General features: G+C 41.6%; 1 protein-coding gene across 2 annotated transcripts in view; it reads right to left on the bottom strand.

Annotated features, from left to right (window-relative positions):
- Positions 1-23,443, bottom strand: part of nr3c2 (nuclear receptor subfamily 3, group C, member 2) — a 218,334-nt gene that overhangs the window by 38,697 nt on the left and 156,194 nt on the right. For both annotated transcript variants that reach the window (XM_034188377.1, XM_034188378.1), the window contains one exon: positions 8,486-8,616. In XM_034188377.1, coding sequence (XP_034044268.1) covers positions 8,486-8,616 — 131 coding nt within the window. The remainder of the gene's footprint in view (positions 1-8,485; positions 8,617-23,443) is intronic.

Below are 23,443 nucleotides of genomic sequence, written 5' to 3'. Positions count from 1 at the left end.
TAAACATGCAGCAGCATCGCGTTATCATGGCGCTATCACGGCCCAATGTGGCTTAGCGTGGCTGATGCGAGCCATTCGAGGGTCTAATGACAGGTCGGTCATGGCTCACTAGAGGCTGCTACGTGGCACATGCGGGGTGCAGAGAGGCACATAGAAGGCACCTTCATAGCGGATACGTGATAGATGAAAACGTGGGTCATTCTTCGAATAATCGCTGACACACCCATGCATGGCTCATTATTCATGCCTTATTATTCGGTGGGACCCAGGCTTAAAGGCTGTTTGGGCTGCATAAGACTAGCACAAGGCCAGAATTACAGAAAAGCGAGGTATAAGGTGCACAGTACATTCACATAAAAGCAGAGTATCATGTAAAAAAAATTGTAACTTTACATACATTCAACACAAAACAAAAATGTTCTATCATGCTATAGATTTACAAATACAATATTGATTACATGCTTATTATGTGATGATTAATGCTACACTGAGGTTCACCGTTGGAAGCTCTGAGCCTCCAAATACCTGAGGCCACTACTTTGAACCAGGAGTACCAGTAACAAAATGAATGCTACTGGTCCTGACCTGTGGGCTCAAAAAATATTTCTCTAACCCTGCCATATAAGGTCCAACAAACAGACTAATTCCCTGGTATTTGTTCTCATACATAAATGCAGTATGATCATTTAAATGCAAGCGAGCCCTGTGAACAAATAGAAGTCTGTGTAGTAAACAGAAGAATGCAGCAGGTGTCCTCTTAAAATAGTGTTGAGAGGTGTGGACATCTTTGTAATTGCTTCAGACGGGTGTGCATTGTGGCCCAGGTGCCATCAAGAAACCTGGAAGTGTTAAGATGCAGTTGTTGGCCTGAACATTCCACAGTGTGTCCATGTGTTTAAAAAAAAAAAAGTTCTCTTCCTCCACTGGCAATTAAATCTGAAATAAAACAATTGCCATCACTCGTTGAATGGAAACATTAAACTTGGCCTTTTCTTTTTTAATCCCTTTACATAGTTGTATGTGTGCACAGGCACTGCCTAATACGACAAACTCTATTTCCACACTTGAGACTCATGTTTGCAGATTAATTGGAATGACCTTGAAACCTGATTTAACAGACTTTTATTTATTTATTTATTAAAAGTATGATTGTGGGTGCCAGGGAGGCAGGTTTTGAGCTTTGCCAAACCATAGAGTTGCTTTTCTTCTGAAAGGCTGCACCCTTAAAGGTATCTAATGGATAGAACAGGACACAAGACACCTCACCAGAACATTTCCTGTGCGAGAGGCAGCCTACGGTGAGGAAACATGGGAGATGTTGCATGTCTTAACAGCCCATAATACAAATGTGGTAATGAAGTACTAATTCTGGAATGCAAAACCCTTCACTGTATGACGTATAACTGCAGACACACAGTACCTGTCCCGTGCACAGTAAACCTGCGTAGTTACAGTCCAACATGCCTGTTGAAAGCAAGTCAAAGGGTTCAAACTTAAAGCAATTATACTTGCAGATAGATGCTGTAACTTACTATGCACTTACAAGATGTATTTTTTTTTTTCCACATCACTATTACAGCAGTATCAGGAGATGCCAAAGCAAGACCTGGTAATGTTGCCACGGTAATTTGGCAGGTGATAAATAATTTGTTTAAACGAAAGATGCAGTAACATTTTATATGCTTGCATAAAGAATAAGCACTGCTTATATGTTTGTCCTTACACCACCATAAATAATGTAAATACAACGAAGCGTAAAAATATTAAGTACTTCTACTTTTCTAACATGAACCTGGGTCCATATGGAACAAAACAAAACTCTTGCTGTCTGTTTTTTTATTATCTGTCAACAAGCAAAGTACATGCTAGTGCATGTAGACATGCACTAGCATGTAGTGCCAATATGAAATCAACAGGAATGTTTTGAATCAGGTGAGATACTGAAGCCCCATTCAGTGAAGCTCAGATGCATTCTGTTTGTTACAGACACCATCTTCGAAACAGCTTCTGAAATACTTTGGAGCATTGTTTCGAGTGAGTGTCACAGGTTTAGAGAACCATGGCTCTATCCCCAGTCATGCATTCTATCTAGTGTTTAATTACAGTTTTACTTTTTCATTCTAATGTATATTTTGTCAAGTATTTGCTCACATAGTGATTGCTTCCTTTTGGTACGGATTCTGGAACAGTAAAATATTCTACAGCTCTGTTTTGAGTTAGTGTCAGTTCATATCCCAGTCTGACCAGAAAATCACTGAGGGCCCTTGGGCAAGGTCCTTAATCCCCTAGTTCAGGGGAGGCCAAGTTCGGTCCTCGAGAGCCACCTTCCTGACACTCTTAGTTGTCTCCCTGCTCCAACACACCTGAATCCAATGAAAGGCTCATTAAAAGTCTGCTAACGAGTCTTTCATTGGATTCAGGTGTGTTGGAACAGGGAGACAACTAAGTGTCAGGAAGGTGGCTCACAAGGACCGAACTTGGCCACCCCTACCCTAGTTGCTGCTGGTGTGTAGTGAGTAGCTTGTATGGCAACACCCTGACATCGGGGTGAATGTGAAGCATTAGTGTGTAAAGCGCTTTGAGTGACTGATGCAGATGGAAAAGCGCTATATAAATGCAGTCCATTATTTATAGAACTGTCTGGAACGATGTTTAAAATCCATTATGAAATACTCTGAAGCAGTGTTTTGACTTAACATCACTGACATAGACGGGCAATAAAAAATTTGGGCGCTATTCCCAGCCTCATGTTCTGTTGTTTAATTTCAGCTGTAGTTTTGCATTTTGTTTTATACATCAACTGGAATTTGCCCACATGGCCCTTCACAAAGGTGGTGACCCTGCAAACATAAATAATTATAGGCCTAACTTTAAATTGTCAGTATTAGCCAAATTAATAGAATCACTTTTCAGCACGCAACTAAAAGACTACCTAATTAAAAACAATATTCTGAATGAATTTCAATCCAGTTTCAGGAAACAACATAGTACAATAACAGCTGTTTCAAAAGTTGTCAATGACCTGGTTAAAGCCTTGGACAATAAACAGCACTGTGCAGCACTGTTTATTGATTTGTCAAACATTTTTGACACAGTGGACCATAAAATACTTCTTCAAGGGCTTACCTCCATTGGACTATCAGAACAAGCAGTAGGATGGTTCAACAGTTACCTGTCAGGGAGAACACAGTATGTACAGGCAGATGGCCTCACTTCTGCCTCCCTAAATATTTCAAAAGGTGTGCCCCAAGGCTCAATCCTTGGGCCTCTTCTTTTTGTCATTTATACAAACAACCTCTGTAATAATATAAAAAATGCAAATTATCATTACTATGCTGATGACACTGTTCTCTATTGTTCTGGGTCAAGCAATTTCAAATTTACAGTCTGCTTTTAACATTTTGCAACATAATCTGGCTACTTTAAAATTGGTTTTAAACTCTAAAAAACTAAAGCCATGACTTTTCACTCTTGGAAAATCAACAAAACAATGTCCTAACCATTTGTACACTCTCTGGTATTGAAATTGAAGAAGTGTCACATTACAAATAGTTGGGCATCACCATTGACCAATCACTGTCTTTTATATTGCATGTCCAAGATTTGGTTAAAAAATTGAAATTGAAGTTAGGTTTTGTTTTTAGAATCAAGTCCTGTTTATCTTTTGAAGCAAGAAAACAACTTGCAAATGCAACATTCCTGTCTGTCTTGGACTATGGTGGTATTTTATACAAGCATTCAACCTCCCAGTGTCTTCATGCCTTGGACAGTGTGTTTCATGGAGCCTTGAGATTTATGACAAAATTAAAATCTCTCACTCATCACCGTCACTGTTTGCCGTACTCTCGGGTTGGTTGGTTCTCCCTCTCCATTCGGCGTTGGATTCACTGACATCTTTTTATTTATAAGGCAGTACTTGGACTTCTTCCTCCTTATCTGAACACTTACATTCTCCTGAGGCCTGCAGGGATGTATCCCCTGCATTCACAGGATCTGTTTTTATTGACTGTCCCTAAAGCCCGCACTGACTTTGGCAAAAAGGCTTTTAATTTTGCAGCATCTTCTGCATGGAATCAGCTTCAGAATGAATTACAGTTGAAGGAGTTGGTCTCATTTTATTCTTTTAAAGGTTTTTTAAAGGACGTTGCAGAAAGTCAGTCTGTCTGTCACTGTTTTTAAATTGATTTAGGACCCAGGTTTTTATGATGACGTTTGACTTTGTTGAGTGAAAGTATGTCTATGATTTATTTGTAAGTGTTTTTTGTATTTATTTGTAACTGTGTTGCTGCCACTTGCCAGGACACTCTTGTAAAAGAGATTTTTTTTTTTTATCTCAACAAGTTTTTATCCTAGTTAAAGATTTGATGATCATCATCATCATGTTTCTCCCTGCAGGTGCTCGCTTATTAGCTGGGCAGAGGTCGGTATAAAGCACACAGGAGGCGGAACAGCCTAAGTGTCAGTTTTATCCACAGTTGTTTGTATTTTCTGACAGTTAATCCAGCAGGTACTGACTCCCGTGGCTTCAAAAATGACTCAGTTGAGGTGTTGACAGTAGCAAGTAGAATAAAGTAGGGAATTTTTTTTAAATTAAAAAGCACACTCAATTTTAGTTTGGGGAATTTTTTTGACCAGGCACTACTTACATGGATGACACAAGAGCATTCTGTCAAAATCATTTGATCTATTCATGTTTACTACTTGAACAAGAGTTCTCTGAGAGTACAATATCCCCAGCTGGCAAATGCTGCTTTGGTGCAAGTGCTTGCTACATTCTGATAATATTTCAAGCACTTGTACCAATTTTCACAAAATTCCTCCTCAAAGTGTGAGAGGAGTTGATTTCAGAATGCCAGCACCAACTCATGAAACTGGCAGTGTCCAGGTTTGTTCATCAAGGGCCGTAATTCTGGTAAAATGGGCCCAAATGGAATGATATGATAATATGGATATTACCAACCTATAACAAGGACTTGTACCAAGTTTCACAAATTTCCTACTAAAAATGTGAGAGGAGTTGGTTTCAGAATGCACACACTCATGAAACTGATGCAGTCTAGGTTTGTTATTCAGTGGCCATAACTCTGGAAAATGGGCCCAACTCAAGTGATATGATAATATGGGTACTACCAACATATAACAAGGACCAAGTTTAGTTTCCTCATAAAAGTGTGAGAGGAGTTGAGGAGTTTTAGAATGCTTGTACCCTTTTTTGGGATGTAGTACAGCAGATAACTGTAAGAATCATTCAAATCTGGTTACAAGCACCAAAATTTGTGTATACCTTTTGGTATATATTGTAGAAAAATAACATTAACCATTTCAGTTTTCAATAGGGGGCCAAGTAGGGATCAATTGAAGAACTGCATAGGGGTCAAAAAACATGTTACAATCATATTGAAAGCTATACCACATTATGTGTCTGATCGCAAAGATTCCAAAAAGGTATAGTTTGGACTATCTATAACTGAATGATCTGGAGTTATGGGGTAAAAACAGCAAGAATGGTGGCAAAGGTCAGTTTCAGTTTGTACAGGGGTCAAAAGTTAAAGTTGCTCCAGTTTTGGTAAAACGTGCAAATTACTGGTTGAATTAATAGGATTAACAAATGAAATAGTTCTGACTTTCTTGAGTGTTTGGTCTCCAAAGTAAAGGTCAAACAATGTCGACGTCCATTGGATTCTATGACATGTGACATATGTTACCCCGTAACATGATAACTAAGCATGACACATGGTGCAAACTATTCTGTTTTAAAATCCTACTAACTCAACCAATAATTTGCATCATGTTTTACCATAATTGGAGCAACTTTAACTTCTGACCCCTTTCAATATGAGTGGAACATTTTTTTTTACCCCTATGCAGTTCTTCAATTGACCCCTACTTGGCCCCCTATTGAAAATTCAAATGGCTAATATTATTTTTCTAATATATGTACCAAAAGGTATACACAGTCAAACTTTGGTCCTTGTAAATGGATTTGAAGGATTCCTCTGCAAATATTCTGTTATCTGCTGCACTAATGGAAGGGAAGGTAGAAAAGCACCATGATATAATCCCCCTTCGGGCCTTCGGCCAGCGGGGGATAAAAATGCCAACCCTTCTTTAATATATGTGCATGGACCCAGAACTCTCTTTAAAGCATCACATTACACACCAAAACTAAGTCCTTTTTCTGGTCAAGAAACCACCTCTTTGTGTGTCTGCCACTTTAAATGGAGCTGCTGTTTGCCACACCCAGATGGGCTGTGTCTCTGTGGCTCTCCCACAGCCTGCCTAAACCATCGTCATATAAACGGGATATTCACACTCACTGGACAAAAGTAAAAGTCCCAATGCTTTTGTATGGTTTTCCATGTAATAAACACTATATATACCGGATTTTGTACAGATTTTCGCTCACATTGAACAAAATGGCCCATCCAATCACAATGCATTTCCATTAAAAAAAAAAAAAAAAAAAAAACCTTGCATGTATCGCATGTCTGGACATGCCCAGTAACAGAGGTATGAAATGATCTTCAGCACTGACACTCGCCTATTTGAGGAAATTGGGTACCATATTTCTGTGATTAAAAGGCCAGACATTTATTTTTTCAAACCATCCTCAGATGCAGGAGTCAAAAAAGATGCTGAAATGGAGAGAAATTGTACGTACCGTACCATTGGTTCGGAGGTTGATAATTGTATGAAGTGGAGTTTGTTGAGGGACAAATTAATCCAGAAAAAAATGCTGTTCTTGTGGTAAATTGCATTAAGACGTGACGGAGAACTTTAAAAGGGTCACACGCACGTCAACATCATCACATGACCACAGAGCTGGGCAGTCTAAGGCACACCTGTGCACTAATCATGGTGTCTAATCAGCATCTTGATATGGCACACCTGTGAGGTGGGATGGATTATCTCAGCAAAGGAGAAGTGCTCACTATCACAGATTTAGACTGGTTTGTGAACAATATTTGAGGGAAATGGTGATATTGTGTATGTGGAAAAAGTTTTAGATCTTTGAGTTCATCTCATACAAAATGGGAGCAAAACCAAAAGTGTTGCGTTTATATTTTTGTTCAGTATACATGCAAACATGCCTGTTGCTTATTTAATGCACGTGTTTATTTTTTTGCACAAGGTTTTGACCGGTCATTCAATGAGGCAGGTCCTGATTCAATGTCAGGTGTTTAATCAAAGAAATACATAAGCCTAATTGGTGCTGGGGATTCCCTGGAGATCGTTCAGCACCTACTGGCTGTAACTAATCCATTACATACATATAAGTGATTTTGTCCGTTTTATACATATAACTGATTTCAATTACAACTGACAAAATTTACTGGTCCATGTGAATCCATTATATGCCAGTTTTACTGTAGAAGTTAACTTTGATGCACCAGATCAATTAAAAAACAACTTTCTTTTGCTTATGTAATGTACTATCTATCCATTTGCCACCTGCTGGACATATATGGGTTTGTTGCAGGGGGGGTAATCTTACTACATCTATAACTACAATCACGGTTGTAGTTATGGACTTAGGGGAAGCTGATACTGATATTAGAGTAAAAAAACTGATAGAGATATGTCCACCAATATATACATAGAAAATGTCAATGATTCTTAACATTTCACTGTCAAGCCCTTAGATAAGGACATGTATTTGAGGCTTGAACTTTAATATAAATAACTATAAATATAACCAGCAATCAACCGTGTCACGCTGCTGTCACTCTAATTGGCAGCTGCTGTGTCCCATCACTCAGTATTTGCATAAAATAGACTTCTCATCTATTATGGCGCCACCTACCTGGCGACATAGCGACCAGTTGTCTCTTGTGTATGTAACCCCCCCCCCATCTTATTGTAAATAAATGGCAGCTGGTCACTTTGCCTTTCTGTTGCACCTGCATGATCCAAGGTTGATGGGGTTCCCAGTCATGCTCGACAATATTGTAAACATTGCTAGAGGTTTTTTCTGCATAGTTTATTCAGTAAAATAAAGTGTTTTTTACCTGCAAAAATAATGCAGTTACTGATATGATTGTGAAAGGCCCATATTGGCTGATATTATTGGCCAACTAATATATCAGTCGGGTTCTAGTTGTAGTTGCACATAGCTTAAAATGAACTCAAGATTCTCGGTTTCTAAGATCTATGACTGGTGGTTGCCAAGGCCACCACTGCATGTGTCACAGGTGTCTAAATTGAGCCATCCCAAGCCTAATGCAATGGGATTTTGACAAAGTGTAACATGAAACCCCACCCATATTTATCACGTATTTATGAATTATGGCAGCTATTTATGACTTCTTAAAAAATGACATCATCATTGCAAAATGGAATGCAAATTTTAACATTTTGCAAATTTGCTGATTGCCTGCTTGAACAGATTTGCCAAGATGTACAAGCACATAAGAATAACTCTGCATGTGTAGAAGGTATGGGATGAATGCACAAAGGTTGTGAAGGTTGGGAACTCACTGCCTACCTGTGCTGAGCAGCAGCAGGACCTTCATGGAGAGGAACTCATCATACGTTAGCTGCAGCCGCACAAACTCCTGGCTCACCTGCCTCATGCCCACACACAGGTCATACATGGCTGACTGCTGCATGCGTTCCCTGAGAAAGCACACAAAACATCAAAAACACATTGGATTCTCTTGGTCTGCTGCATCACCTTGCGCAGGTTTATATTCAGTCATTTATGTACTAATGATTACACTCATTTACCTTTCCGGCTTTTCATCATCTACTCATTCACTTTTCATATTTCGACAGTGCGAAGAAGCCGCCTGCTGGTATGGACTAACAGCAGAAAACTAAATTCCTGCCAGATTGCAACACGATGCGTACAGTATCACAGCACAGATGCACCACTTTTCTAAGGCTCTGACAGACTAGGAGACACCTCACGTCTAACCCCATCACCATAGAAACACTATTAAGAAGAATGTGTAACACTGTTTTCAGCTCCTATTATAATGCAAACCATTTCAGCTTTTTAACTAGTTATATGTGATGGCATGGTGGATTAATGGTTAGCACTGTTGCCTCCCAGCGAGAAGGTCATGGGATTGATTCCCACCTGTGGCCTTTCTGTGTGGAGTTTGCATGTTCTCCCCGTGTTTGCATGGGTTCCCTCTGGGTGCTCTGGCTTCCTCCCACATTCAGAGACATGCAGGTTAGGTGGATTGGAACTTTAAATTGTACGTAGGTGTGCGTGCGGGTGTGAATGTGTGTGTGTTTGTTTGTTTATTTATTTATATGTAGCCCTGCAACAGACTGGCATCCTATCCAAGGTGTACCCCGCCTCACAACCTATGGCTGCTGGGATAGGCTCTAGGGTTCCAAAGGATTTTCTGTCTCTAAATTAATCATGGGTGTGTTTTTGGTATAACACGATTTACTCCGATCAGATTGTCATCTGTCATTGTCTTAAGAAGGGGTGCACTTGGTGGGTTGCTATTTAGAAGGCAGATGCAGAAGTGAGAGGTTTTCTGGTGAGGAAAGCCTCAGTGTGCACAAGCAGAGCATTTATAGGAGCAGCATCCACCACAGTTTCCTGAGGCGGAACATTTGACTGTTCCTGCAAGACCTCCTTTTCCAGATGTCATCTGGGGCAGACAGTTCAGATTTGCTTGGTAAGTAAAGACGATATGAGAATAATCTTCATACAAGGTCAGTTCAGGAACTGTTGTGCTGCAAAAACAGGACCAAGAATCAAAGAACTTTGTGCTCAAATTTAGGGCAGGGTTTTTGTGATCTATGATGAAATCACCTTCTGTTTCCTAAGATTTTCTCCACGGTCAGCCTCTGTAAGCGGCAGCGAGGAGTTAACAGCCTGGATACACCAGCACTGGATGTGCAAATGAGGATATGTACACTTGGTACTTTCCCAAGAATCAAAGCACTAAACAAAATAAAAGAATAAATGCCAGTAATAAAAAATACACTACAACAATGCACAAAACTCTCAAATTAAAGAGGTCTTAACACCGAAAACGGTGTGATTATTAATCCTGTGCGGTTTATATTCTGGTATGATTTACACTCTGGAAAATACAGATGTGGGTTCTGGAATTTCCCAGGTGAGGTCAAATTTGTCAAAGGTCAATCATATGGACCAAAGTCCATTTGATATCTGCCTCTTTTTGTTGGATGACTCATCGCAGGTCCTTGGCTGATTTCTACCAAACTTGCTATGTCTGTGAAGGTTGGTATCAAAATTGCTCTTGAAGAATTAATTTTGGCAAAGTTCAAGGGATTTGATTTTCAACCAGATTTGGACCACATATGGCACATATTTAGGTGGATTTCAGAATTGCCTGGGCAAAGTGAGCCAGATGTTCATCATCTGGGTGAAGGTCAAGGTCATTGGGTCATGGGGTCAAATGTCAGATTGCCATAACCCCTACTGTCTTCATTCCCTGTTGTTTATTTATGTTAAAACACTTTCTATACGTATCGTTTTTGTTTCTAGAAATGCCATGCAAATATTAAATACAACATAAAGATAGGCAGAAAACTAAAAATGGAATTTGAGCTGAATGTCACACTTCAAGTAGGCCTGTTTATCACAACCTAAAATTTTGTACAACAAAGAGCCAATCATAAATGTGTTCTGCAGATGAACAGGGGTCAGAGTAATCTCTACTTTTAGACACCACAGCTGTCCACGATAACTCAACATGACATTTACAGTAAAGTAATTAAGTGAAAATTTTCTCGCTTGACTTAAAATAAATTGATGTTTTGTGAAGAATACAGTGAGGTTCCCTTGTTATGCCAGTGGAGCCTCTACTACCAACTCCTAAAGGGAACCAGAGGCAGCCAATTGAAGAGACAACTTAGCGTTCTAGTTCTCAATTAATGAAAACATTCTTGGCAAATGCTTTTGCTTTCATCCATCACTGCATTCTTCTCTACTTCAAACCTTCAAACTTCAAAATTATTTTACCAGAGTACAGAAGCAGTAAACAATGGTTAGTTAATAATTACAGAAAGTGTTGGTAGTTTAAAAAAAAAAAGCCAACTATAGAATCCAAGTTCAAAAAGCAAGTGTAGAATAGTGCCTAAAATGATAAATTAAAGTACAATAAGTACAACAAATTTATGCAAAATGACTGGACGAAATATTGCACAGATGTTTGTCAATATTGCAAATAAGGTAAATAACTCTGTTCGTTATGTTTCATCCTGCAGAAGGAGGAATTATACTGTCTGATTGCCACAGGTAGGAAAAACCTCCTGTGGCGTTCTGTGGTGTACCTTGGTGGTCTCAGTCTACAACTGAAAGTGCTGACAGAATGTCAGTGTGACATGCGGGGGATGGGAGATGTTGTCCAGGATGCTGAGCAGCTTCCTCAACATCCTCCTTTCTGACACCTCCACCACAGACTTCAGCTCAATCCCCAGGACAGAGCAAGGTCTCCTGATGAGCTTGTTGAGCATGTCAGCTGCCTTCAGCCTGCTGTCCCAGCTCACAACAGTGTAGAAGATGACACTGGAGACCACTGAGTGATAAAACATCTGCAGCATGTTTCTGCAGCCATTGAAAAATCTGAGCGTCCTGAGGAGGTACAGTCGGCTCTGATCTTTCTTTTACACAGCATCTGTGTTTACAGTCCAGTTCCGTTTATTGTCTTTGTGGACATCCAAAGACAATAAACATTTTGTTGTTGTGGACAACAACAAAATCATTTAATTTGATAGTTCGGACTTTCGTCGTCCTGCTAATCCAGTGATGTTAAATTTTGGGAACTCTTGCAGGCAACGGGTGAAGAATGTTACTACCATTCGCCCTATTGATGTATCCCATAATCCCTTGCGTGCCAGAGAGTCGCTGCAGTCAAACAACATATAGAGAATCAACATGACAATTGTAAATGAATATTATACTACAAAAATGTAATTTTTTTTTTATGCTTTTCAACACGTTAATAAGAGACTGCTGCATGATACCCTGAAAACTTGCTAAAACAATTATAACAAATAATCTGTGTCTGCTACGTTTAATCTGCGTGGAATTTAATAAATGCAAACCGAATTTCAGACATATTATATATATTAGTCTGGAACAAAGACGACAAACAGTGTTGTAAAAAGTAAGTAAGTAAGTCCCTTCGGCTGCTCTCTTGTTTGTACTTGGGGTCGCCACAGCAAATCCAAGGTGGATCTGCATGACAAACAGTGTTGTAAAGAACAATAATCAAGACGTTAAAGAGCAAACTTCACTTTCCCCCAGAACGACATGATCAAGAAGCGAGTGTAGCTCACAGCAGCTCCCATTGAAAATAACGGAGAGACAGCCTGTGATTCTCGCATGTTTACATAAAGCAAACGCAATAACAACGTCTATAAACCCAGAGAATATATTCACGAGAGTTTTAGGCACAATATAAAAATAGTTTTATGTTCCATGTGCAACGGTTACAGTGCAGTGTGATCAGAGCGTCTCAATGCAGTTCTCAATGTTACTGAGATCTCACAGCGCGGCGACCTCTCCAAGGTTTTGCGGGATTTGAAACGTCAATAGGGCGAATTGTTGGATGGGGGCGAAAAAATGGAGCAGTGTCAAGTAGAACATAAGTGATTGTGCATGTAGTCCATTGCGTGTCCTCCATAGTTCCAATCCCTTAATTAACAAAGATCAAGGACAAATAGTTTGCTGATTTCCTGATTTAATGTTTCACCTTGTAAAGGTGAAACATTAAAAAACATACATGTCTCCAAGTGCTCGAGGTTTGTGATCAAGAAACTCTTGGAAAGTCAGGAGGTCACTAGGTAGCTTTGTAGGAGAGCGCACATCCACATCTTAAGGGTCCTGGTGCTCCCTGTCTTTCTGTATGGTTATGACACTAGGATGTTAACCAGCAACATCAGATAATGTCTTTGGGACGAGATCTCTTCGAAAGAATCCTCTTTACTGCTGGAATGACTTTCTGTCTAATGAGGAGTTACTTAGGGACAGTCTGGTAAAAAGTATCAACGTCTGCAATGACAATTTTCCCATGTGGTGCAGTTTCTGTATTATCCAGCATGCAAATGCCTCAGTGTTGAGGACCCTGGAAAGAGGAAAAACTCAAGGATATGACCATCTTACAGCTGGTTACAGCAGATGGTTACTTTCGAGAGTGCAGGGATGGACCTAGATAATTATAATCCAGAGCCCAGGACGGTTCAGTGCTGTGGTGGATGCTGTGATGCTCCCTGACCTGACCTTTACAAGAGGAAGACTACAAGAATGAGGAATGAACTTCAGACCACTCTGTTAGTCATAGGAAAACTGCTCAATCACCAAACCAAAGATAAGATAAATACAATTATTTAAAACATTTAACTATCGCATTTTTTTTAAATATCAATTTTTTCATGTTAATTGCAGCCACCCAATTTAATTAAAATTGTTCTTCACATTCTACATTAGAATTAGAGATCAAAAATGTAAGGAGAAAGAAAGGTTGTCTTACGAGAACAGTCCAGTTACATTTGCATTGTTTAATTTTGGCGAATAATCAAACCAGTAACAACAGTGGCAGCAGCCGTTAACAAAACTCATGGCTCTGTCTTTTTCGTGCAGCATAATAACTGATAAACAGTAAATGCCTGCACAGCGAGCATGTTTCCCCGCTGACTACCACTGTGGATGTGAGCAGCTTTGCAAGCAGCAGCACATCATCATTTGATACAACTTGTGGCTGGAGTTTCCAAAGTCTCAACACGTTCTCACTCTCTCCCTCTCCCCGTCTCTTTCACGCCGTCTTCCTGAAATCAATTTTTGCTGAATCACTGCACAAAATGAGCTGCTGGTTTAGGGAGGAAAGAAAAACCCTTGTGTCCTCTCTTTCATCTATAAATCTGTCTGTCTTTTTCTAAACCTTCTCTCTTTCACTCTAATTCTTGAACTCTATGGTGAAACATTGGCAAAGCAGCACACAATTAATGATGAGGAAAAAGTGTTGACTGGGCTGGAAGTACCAATTATTTTCATTTTTGACTAATCTGTTAATTATTTTAATGTGATTAATTAATTGTTGGAGTTTTCTTATGCCAATCTCACTTTCTATGAACTCAGACGTCTTAATTTTTTTTCTCATTCATTAATCTAAAATGTGAAGACTTATAAATCTTCACTCATTCATTTTCTGCCAGATATCCTGATCTGGTTCACAGTGGCAGCAGACTGAGCAGTTCATCCCACACTTCCCTATCCTCGGCCAAGTCCACTAACTCTTCTAGTGGGATCCTGAGGTTGGGAAATTTAATCCCTCCAGCATGTCCTGGGTCTTCCCCGGGGTCTCCTCCCAGTTGGATGTGCCATGAAAACCTGCTTAGAGAGACTACCATGGGGTATCCTCACCAGATCCTCGAACCACCTCAGCTGGCTCCTTTTGATGTGAAGAAGCAATGGCTCTACTCTGAGTCTAGCTTCTCATCTTTTTCCCAAATATAAAGCCAGGTACCCGACGGAGGAATACCATTTTCGACACTTTCACCCTTCGGTCATTACCCAATGTTCATGGAAATAGGTGAGGATAGGACCGTAAATCAATTGGTAAATTTAAGTCTTGCCTTCTGACTCAGCTCTTTCTTCACTACGACAGCTCGGTACAACGTCCACAGGACCTCAAATGCAGCCCCAATCCATACATCAACCTCACACTCCATTGTACCCCCACTCATGAACAATATCCTGAGATATTTGAACTCCTCCACTTTGGGTAATAACTCTCCCCTGACTCAGTGGGGCCAATCCACCCTTTTAAAGCAGAGGACTATGGTGTCAGATTTGGAGGTGCTGATCCAAATAAGATCTGTATGGATTTATAAATCGATCTGACACTTGATTTATAAATCTATACAGTGTTAATCAGTATAAATTAGCATAAATCGTCTTAAAACCAATTCTAAATGAGACATCTGGTTTAAAACAGTTTGACAATGTTTAAAAGCAGAGTAACCCATTCTATCCTCAACTAGTCAAATCCAAATCATACCAACTAAAACAAAAAGGAAACTAATTCTCACATTTAAGAAGCTGTAATTGAATTTTTTTCTACTGATTGACTCAATGAGATTGCTGAATTTTACTTTGAGCTGCAGTAAGTCATCATTTATTTCTTGATCTGATATTGGCAGTATGGCCAAAGTAGATGGTCACTCCACTGACTCTGACCTGCCTGAGGTTTCTTCCTGTCACCAAAAAATAATGCCTGAGGGTGTTTTTCTTGATCACTGTTGCCAGTGTGTTTGTTGAGGGTTAGTTTATTAGTAAGTCGGGGTGTCAGGTGTACAGACGTGGTGTACGTCCTTCTCCATGCAAACGTTCAGATGTATCAAAAGTGAAATGACAGTGGAAATGTACAATGCACTGCCATACACACCTTTCTACAGCTATTTGACCACTGCCGACATGTAGAGGTGATGCTGGGAAACTGTTAATAGTATGAAAACAAGAAGTCATCAGTGATGTGCACACCAGAGACACACTTATGACCAATTAATATGCGCCCACGTCTTTGCAATTATATGGGTGGATATAACAGCATGCACAAAGTGATGAAGAAAATGGCATGAACAATGGCTGCGTTAGTGTTGTTAGAAGACCTTGCAAATGGTGCAATCTGACGTGAGCGTGCATTCAGTGAATGCAAGGATTTACTTGTAAATGATGATAATTGGCCTATAAACCAATTTCCATTACCAATGCCACTGTTAAGGCCCCCTGACACTTGCACAACCTAGATCCGTGCAAATCATCATCGTCAACCACATAGTCGTGACGATCCCAGCCGCTGTGTTCCCAGCTGGAAACCGTGCTTTGTTCCACTGGATCCCACCTGCTGTGCAATGGACGCTGTCTATATAAAATAATTATTTCGTAGCAGATTAATCATTCCTTCTTATGAGCACTGTAAAAGTACGTTTATGATAGATTTAACATCTTGTTATAATCATTCAGACGAGCTGCACTCTGATGCGGTGCACTGACGCAGTCACTCGCACACACACAAAGTATTTCTTAATTGTTTGCGTAATGCTCACGTGAAATTCACGTAATTAATGCATGATGGAGGTTTTGAACACTTCAAAATTTTCTTTGTGCACTTGCACAAAGCTGCGCACATTTTACAACAGCTTACAATGAGTTAGGAATGAGTTTTCTTGTGCATGGCAGAGTGTGTGCAAGTGCGCTGCTCAAAGTCGTGCAAGTGTTAGGGGGCCTTTACTGGAGTTGCCTGCAGAACTGCGGTCGGCCCAGAGCGCAATATGGCAAGGAGCCAGGGGTTGTCCGCGCCACACAATTGCTGGCCACAATAGGCATCCTGGCAACAGGGGCAATCCAGTGGGAGCGGGCCAATTGGATGGGAGTTTGCCAGTCAAGCTTGAGCCAAGCCATGCCAGCTGTGTGGAGCGCAATCATCCGAATGTCATCCAGGTACATCACATTCCAACATTAAAGCGCAGTTTGCAGTGAGAGCAGGTTTTGCTAATGTAATCTGAGCTGTTGAGTGCACACATATTGCTATCAAGGCACCATCACATGATGAATTTGTTTTTGCTAATAGGAAACAATTTAATTCCAACAATGTACAAATCATATGTGATGTGCCAATGCAATGAGTTGGGTTGGGAACTAGCTAGAGGCTGCCACGGTGCACGATGGATGGCTGCTTAGTAAGTATATAGTTTATTCATGTAATTGTTCTGAACAAAAACCAGCGTGGGCACATTTGGCCATGTGCGCATTAAAATATGTTTTTTGTTAATATACTCAACAAAAATATAAACGCAACACTTTTGGTTTTGCTCCCATTTTGTATGAGATGAATTCAAAGATCTAAAACTTTTTCCACATACACAATATCACCATTTCCCTCAAATATTGTTCACAAACCAGTCTAAATCTGTGATAGTGAGCACTTCTCCTTTGCTGAGATAATCCATCCCACCTCACAGGTGTGCCATATCAAGATGCTGATTAGACACCATGATTAGTGCACAGGTGTGCCTTAGACTGTCCACAATAAAAGGCCACTCTGAAAGGTGCAGTTTTGTTTTATTGGGGGGATACCAGTCAGTATCTGGTGTGACCACCATTTGCCTCATGGAGTGCAACACATCTCCTTCGCATCATCCATGAAGAGAACACCTCTCCAACGTGCCAAATGCCAGCGAATGTGAGCATTTGCCCACTCAAGTCGGTTACGACGATGAACTGGAGTCAGGTCGAGACCCCGATGAGGACGACGAGCATGCAGATGAGCTTCCCTGAGATAGTTTCTGACAGTTTGTGCAGAAATTCTTTGGTTATGCAAACCGACTGTTCCAGCAGCTGTCCAAGTGGCTGCTCTCAGACGATCTTGGAGGTGAACATGCTGGATGTGGAGGTCCTGGGCTGGTGTGGTTACACGTGGTCTGCGGTTGTGAGGCTGGTTGGATGTACTGCCAAATTCTCTGAAACGCCTTTGGAGACGGCTTATGGTAGAGACATGAACATTCAATACACGAGCAACAGCTCTGGTTGACATTCCTGCTGTCAGCATGCCAATTGCACGCTCCATCAAATCTTGCGACATCTGTGGCATTGTGCTGTGTGATAAAACTGCACCTTTCAGAGTGGCCTTTTATTGTGGGCAGTCTAAGGCACACCTGTGCACTAATCATGGTGTCTAATCAGCATCTTGATATGGCACACCTGTGAGGTGGGATGGATTATCTCAGCAAAGGAGAAGTGCTCACTATCACAGATTTAGACTGGTTTGTGAACAACATTTGAGGGAAATGGTGATATTGTGTATGTGGAAAAAGTTTTAGATCTTTGAGTTCATCTCATACAAAATAGGAGCAAAACCAAAAGTGTTGCGTTTATATTTTTGTTGAGTGTATTAACATCTTTTTGTTTTGCTTGATGGTGAAACAAGAGCTGCAGAGCTTCGTAACAGGCCCCCCGATTTTCTCCCTGTGTTCAGTATGTGTCAGTAAATGCGTGAATACGAGGTCTGTTAGAAAAGTATCCGACCTTTTTATTTTTTGCAACAACCTTATGGATTTGAATCATGTGTGCTTGCATCAGCCAAGCTTGAACCTTCGTGCACATGCATGAGTTTTTTCACGCCTGTCGGTTGCGTCATTCACCTGTGAGCAGGCTTTGAGTGAGCAGTGGTCCACCCCCCTCGTCAGATTTTCATTGTGAGGAAAATGTCTGAACGATTTGGAGCTTTGCTGCATCAAATTTTTCCAGAAACTGTGAGAGACAACCAGGTGGAAACCATTCGGAAGATTCAGACGGCTTTCAGGGACGATTCTATGGGGATCACACGGATTAAGGAGTGTTACAACCACTTTAAAGACGGCGCACAATGGCCGAGGGCGCACCGCGCTCTGAGCGGCGATCGACAGGCTGAAATGACCAGATCTTTTCCAAAGTGAACGCTGTGTTGATCCGGGACATCGTCTGCCTACCAGAGAAATGGCAGAAGATGTGGACATACCGTATTTTCCGGACTATAAGTCGCACTTTTTTACATGTTTTGGCCGGGGGTGCGACCTATACTCCGGTGCGACTTATAAATGAAAAATATACCGGTAGGATCTCAATTAATTTACTGTAACAAAACAATTTTATGTGACAGAGTCGATCTGTGTTTTAAAATGGCCACCGGAAAAGGAAATGCAATGCATCATGGGCACTGTAGTATGACGGCCATCCTATAGTTCACGCTGGTCGCGATAACCAATCAGAGAACAGAACTTTGGATGCGTATTCCTCACCTCACCCACAGCGTGTGAAGCTGACGAACTCGGTGCTTGCTGTTATTCCGGCTTGGCGAACAGAACAGCTTCAACCCTTGGATATCAATGTGAGCAGAGTGTTTAAGTTGACGCTGAGAGCTGCGTGGGAGCATTGGGTGAGCGACGGCGGAGGATTAGCGTGTGCACTTGGAAGGAGCTGGCGTCGATGATTGTGAAAAGCGTTTGAAGCAGACGAACATGGTGTTTATTCCGGGACGGCTAACAAGACAGCTTCAACCCTTGGATATCAGTGTGAGCAGAGTTGACGCTGAGAGCTGCATGGGAGCCCTGAGCGACGGTGGAGGATTAGCGTCTCCACTTGGAAGGAGCTGGATCGACACCGCTGGGAGGTCATGAGCTGCGCAGGTAGGCGCTGCATGGTTTGGCTCGCAATGTGGTCCGCAAAATACAAACATATCCGTAGGTAAAATGCAGCTCACGAGAGGGCACTCGAGGCTTGTGTGACTGTTCCTGCGACTTCTGACTACCATAGAAAAATAAAAATTTTAACGTTACTGATAACATAAGACAACGGAGAAGGCCCGAAAAAATGCCACCAAAAAGAAAATCATACTCTGCAGATTACAAGTTGCGACTGGTGAAATATGCATCCGAAAACGGTAGCCGTCACAATATTATCATCTGAACTTTTCATGTTAACATACCTGTATGTCCATGGGACTTATAGTCCAGTGGACCTTATTTATGGTTTATTTTTCTTTATTGTTGTGTGGGCCGCTGAAGAGGAGGTACTGCTGGCCCACCACCACCAGAGGGCGCCCTGCCTGGAGTGCGGGCTCCAGGTACCAGAGGGTGCTGCCGCCTCACAGGAGCAGCCAGGGTGACAGCTGTCACCCATCACCTGAGACAGCTGACAGCAATCAGCAGAGGGGTATATCAGCAGGACGGCATCTCCACCTCATTGCCGAGATATCGTTTCTACCGAGGAGGTAACGTATCCAGCCGACTATATCACCTTTGAATACTTTTTGCCTTTATACAGAGAGAGAGATGAGCAGCAGGAGACAGTATTGGATAAGTATTCACACTCCTGCACTTCAGTGTTTACTTGACGAGAGGGGGAGGTGGTGTTACCACCGTCCGTGTTGCTGGGTGCAGCGCACCCACCTCTGACTGTTTTTGTTCCTCGCCAGCAGTACCAGATCCGACAAGCGGAGGCAGTGGTCACCTGGGAGTTCGGGACTTGGCGGCTCCAGTATTCCCGGGGTTCGGTGGTGGTGGAAATCGAGTGGTTCCGGTTCGACTTGGACAGACGTCTCCTACCTTCGAGCCTGCCCACACGACACCATTGGAATTCGGCTTATTCACGAAATTGTTATCTGTTGTGTTTGTTGTGCGAGTTTCACAACAGTAAAGCTTTGTTATTTGACTTACTCCATTGTCCGTTCATTTGCGCCCCCTGTTGTGGGTCCGTGTTCCTACACTTTCACAACACTTTATAATGGATAAAGTGGCTGGTGCGACTTATACTCCGGTGCGACTTATTTATGGTTTGTTTTTCTTTATAATGGATAAAGTGGCTGGTGCGACTTATAGTCCGGAAAATACGGTAGCACTTTTTCGGCACATTCCACTGTTACAGGAGTTTTTGTCATGGAAAGAGGAGCGGAGGAATTCGCCATGGAGCCGCTAATGGCGCGGGACAAAAGCACCTCCGTGTTGGTCTCACAGGACATGTTGTAACATGCCCAGCTCTTGCACCATTCGGAAGATTCAGACGGCTTTCGGTGGCTTTTCAGTCATGTGACTATCCGAGAAATTGTGGACGAGCTGGACATGCCACAACATGTCCTGTGAGGCTTCATCACGGCGTTGCTTTTTGTTCTGCGCCATGCGGCTCTGTCCCGACGCGCAAATTCCTCCGCGAATTTGATGCAGCAAAGCTCCAAATCGTTCAGACATTTTCCTCGCAATGAAAATCCGACGAGGGGGGTGGACCACCACTCACTCAAAGCCTGCTCACAGGCGAATGACGCAACCGACAGGCGTGAAAAAACTCACGCATGCACACGAAGGTTCAAGCTTGGCTGATGCAAGCACACATGATTCAAATCCATAAGGTTGTTGCAAAAAATAAAAAGGTCGGATACTTTTCTAACAGACCTCGTAAAGTTGCAAATGTCACACACTTCCAGCCGCGGTGCACCTCAGTATGTGTGCGCTGCTCTGAGCCCACAGCATCTACGGCCTCATACACACAGTCCTACTAATTTTATTTCTGTTTCATGTTTATCCCGCTTGACAAGGAACCAAATAAACTATCCATGCATGTCTCCACTTCATTTCCATCATCTGTAGCTCACACTCGGTGTAACTTCTTTTTTGTGTTCATGTGGAGTGATCGGACACAGGGGAATTACCAGCTCCCAGGGCCTTTTTACATGAATTGCATATTTAAATAGGGACATAGAAAGGGAGGAGTTTGGTACATCTGCATGTGCGCTCAATTCCACGTTTAGTGGGATGTACAAACGGAACATGCTTGGATTCATGTGTACACACACATCTGGATATTTTTGTCCGTACACCAGTTTATGGGTTTTAGCCAGAGGTGGGACGAAGTCACCAGCAAGTCACTCTCAAGTCATGAATCGGCAAGTCTCAAGTCAAGTACGAAGTCATAATGACGACCAATTGTTTGCAAGCTGGCTTGAGACTTAACTTGAGACTTGCTGATTCATGTCTTCAGAATGACTTGACAGTGACTTTGTTCCATCTCTGGTTTTAGCGTACGCCATGTTTGAGTAGGAAATCCACTCACGTCTCTGTAAATGAAGCCCCTGGTCATGCAGTTTGTTACCCATGCTCCATTTCTTTATCAAAATATGGTTAAATGTGACACAGAGGAAGCACGGCAAACATGGCAACTACCCAAAACGGCAAATTTTGGGCTTCACATTGGTCTGTATCGAAAACCTATGGGTTAATTCAACCATGGTTTGTACCGTCTAAATGTGGTCTATGAGTCTACTGAGTGTCTGTTATAAAATAGTGCAGGTCATCATTCACCTTTTTCCCCAATTGTACAGCCCCTTTAATTAAAAGATGAGCACAGATGCTTCTTAGTGAGTATAACTTCAACCTTAGCACATTTATCACACAGCAAAGAACAAATGAAGATGAGTTTGTGAAGTGTCTATTCAATAACAGCTTGTCCCGGATCAATGAAACGGAAACAAGCTATTGGCTGACAGAGGTGCCTGTTTGTCAGATTTTTTCTCCTGTATTAATAATGAGATACCCAAAAAAGACACAGGGACAATAGCAACAATAAGCACACCATCTGACCTGATACCAGCCACAAAACCACAGTGATCACACATCATGTGACCAATCAGGCCATTGCCATATTTGAACTTGTCTGTCAACTTGAATAACAGAGTAATTCATCAGTTCAACAGGCCTGCAGTTCGTGCTGCAGAGCACAAGTTCATTTCTTGAAAATTTACAATACAAAGAAGGGGTGTGTTGTTTTCAAATATGCATATGTGATTGGAATATTTTACTCTTTGCACTTATTCTTTGGTGAAACCATAAACTTTTGTATCATGTTCCAAAAAGTCGCAGCCATTTCTGAAAGCCAAAGATTCTTAAAGTGGAGATTAAGCTGGATTTTCAGAAACTGAAGGATCAGAGAACTGTTAGGTAACAACGTGCACTGCTTCTTTAACTGTCTGTCGATGTGCCCATAGTCTCATTTAATCATTTATTTATTGTGGACTAAGATGACCGGCTCTGACGGCTGCAGCTGTATTCTGGACCCTGTTCTCATGCAGCGGGCTGCTTACAGAGGCTGCTAGTTTCCTTTCTAACTCATTCTGCAACATCCACTCCATCAGCAGCCATGCACCGCAGCCCCGGGTCAGGTCATGTGGAGGGGCATGCGCTGTAGCCGAGTTCTACTGCATCCTTATTGGACGGCGCTGCAGCACAAGTCCAGTCTCCACCCTTGTGGTTTCAAGCTGTGTGAATGTTTTTTACAGTCACTGGAGTGCTAATCCTGCAAGCTCCAGTAAAAAGTATATAAATGAATAAACACATGCTGTACTTTCTCTCCACCTGCTTTGTTCCACCATATTAAAGCAGATCAGACAGGAGCTTGAACCTGGCTTTCGAGGCTTTGATCATTTGTGTAAGACACAATTATGCTTTTAAAGATGGAAAAGCATTTCCTTGTAAACTTCCCCAGATTCAGACGCAAAACTGTGACCTTGTTTAAATGCATCATTTCAGCTTGAAAGAAGCACAATAACAGCAAAACCTTATTTTTGTTTATGGTGTGGCGTTGGCTATTTTTTACAGTACATAAAGTGGTAAAATAACATTCTTAAGGTGCCCCACACACAAACACGCACATAATCATTTAAATACAAAACTCCCACTATATCCAAGCTGTGGAACTATGGGACATTTATTTATTTATTTTAAATGCTAAACTTGGACATGCAATATTTCTAAACAATATCAACCTGCAGCTACAGTGTGTGTGTTTGGGGGGGGGGCGACTGTTTTGCACCTGAGGTATTGTTAAGGAATGTTGTTAATATCAAGCACCGACTTCTTGTGCTGGAAAATGAGGCCAACCCTGAAGTTCCAAAACATATGTAGCTATGCGGTTATTCGTACTAAT

Source organism: Thalassophryne amazonica, chromosome 15 (assembly GCF_902500255.1).
Source record: "Thalassophryne amazonica chromosome 15, fThaAma1.1, whole genome shotgun sequence".
Classification (NCBI taxonomy): domain Eukaryota; kingdom Metazoa; phylum Chordata; class Actinopteri; order Batrachoidiformes; family Batrachoididae; genus Thalassophryne; species Thalassophryne amazonica.
Note: the sequence above shows the minus strand (reverse complement) of the source record. Positions and strands in the feature narration are given on the sequence as shown.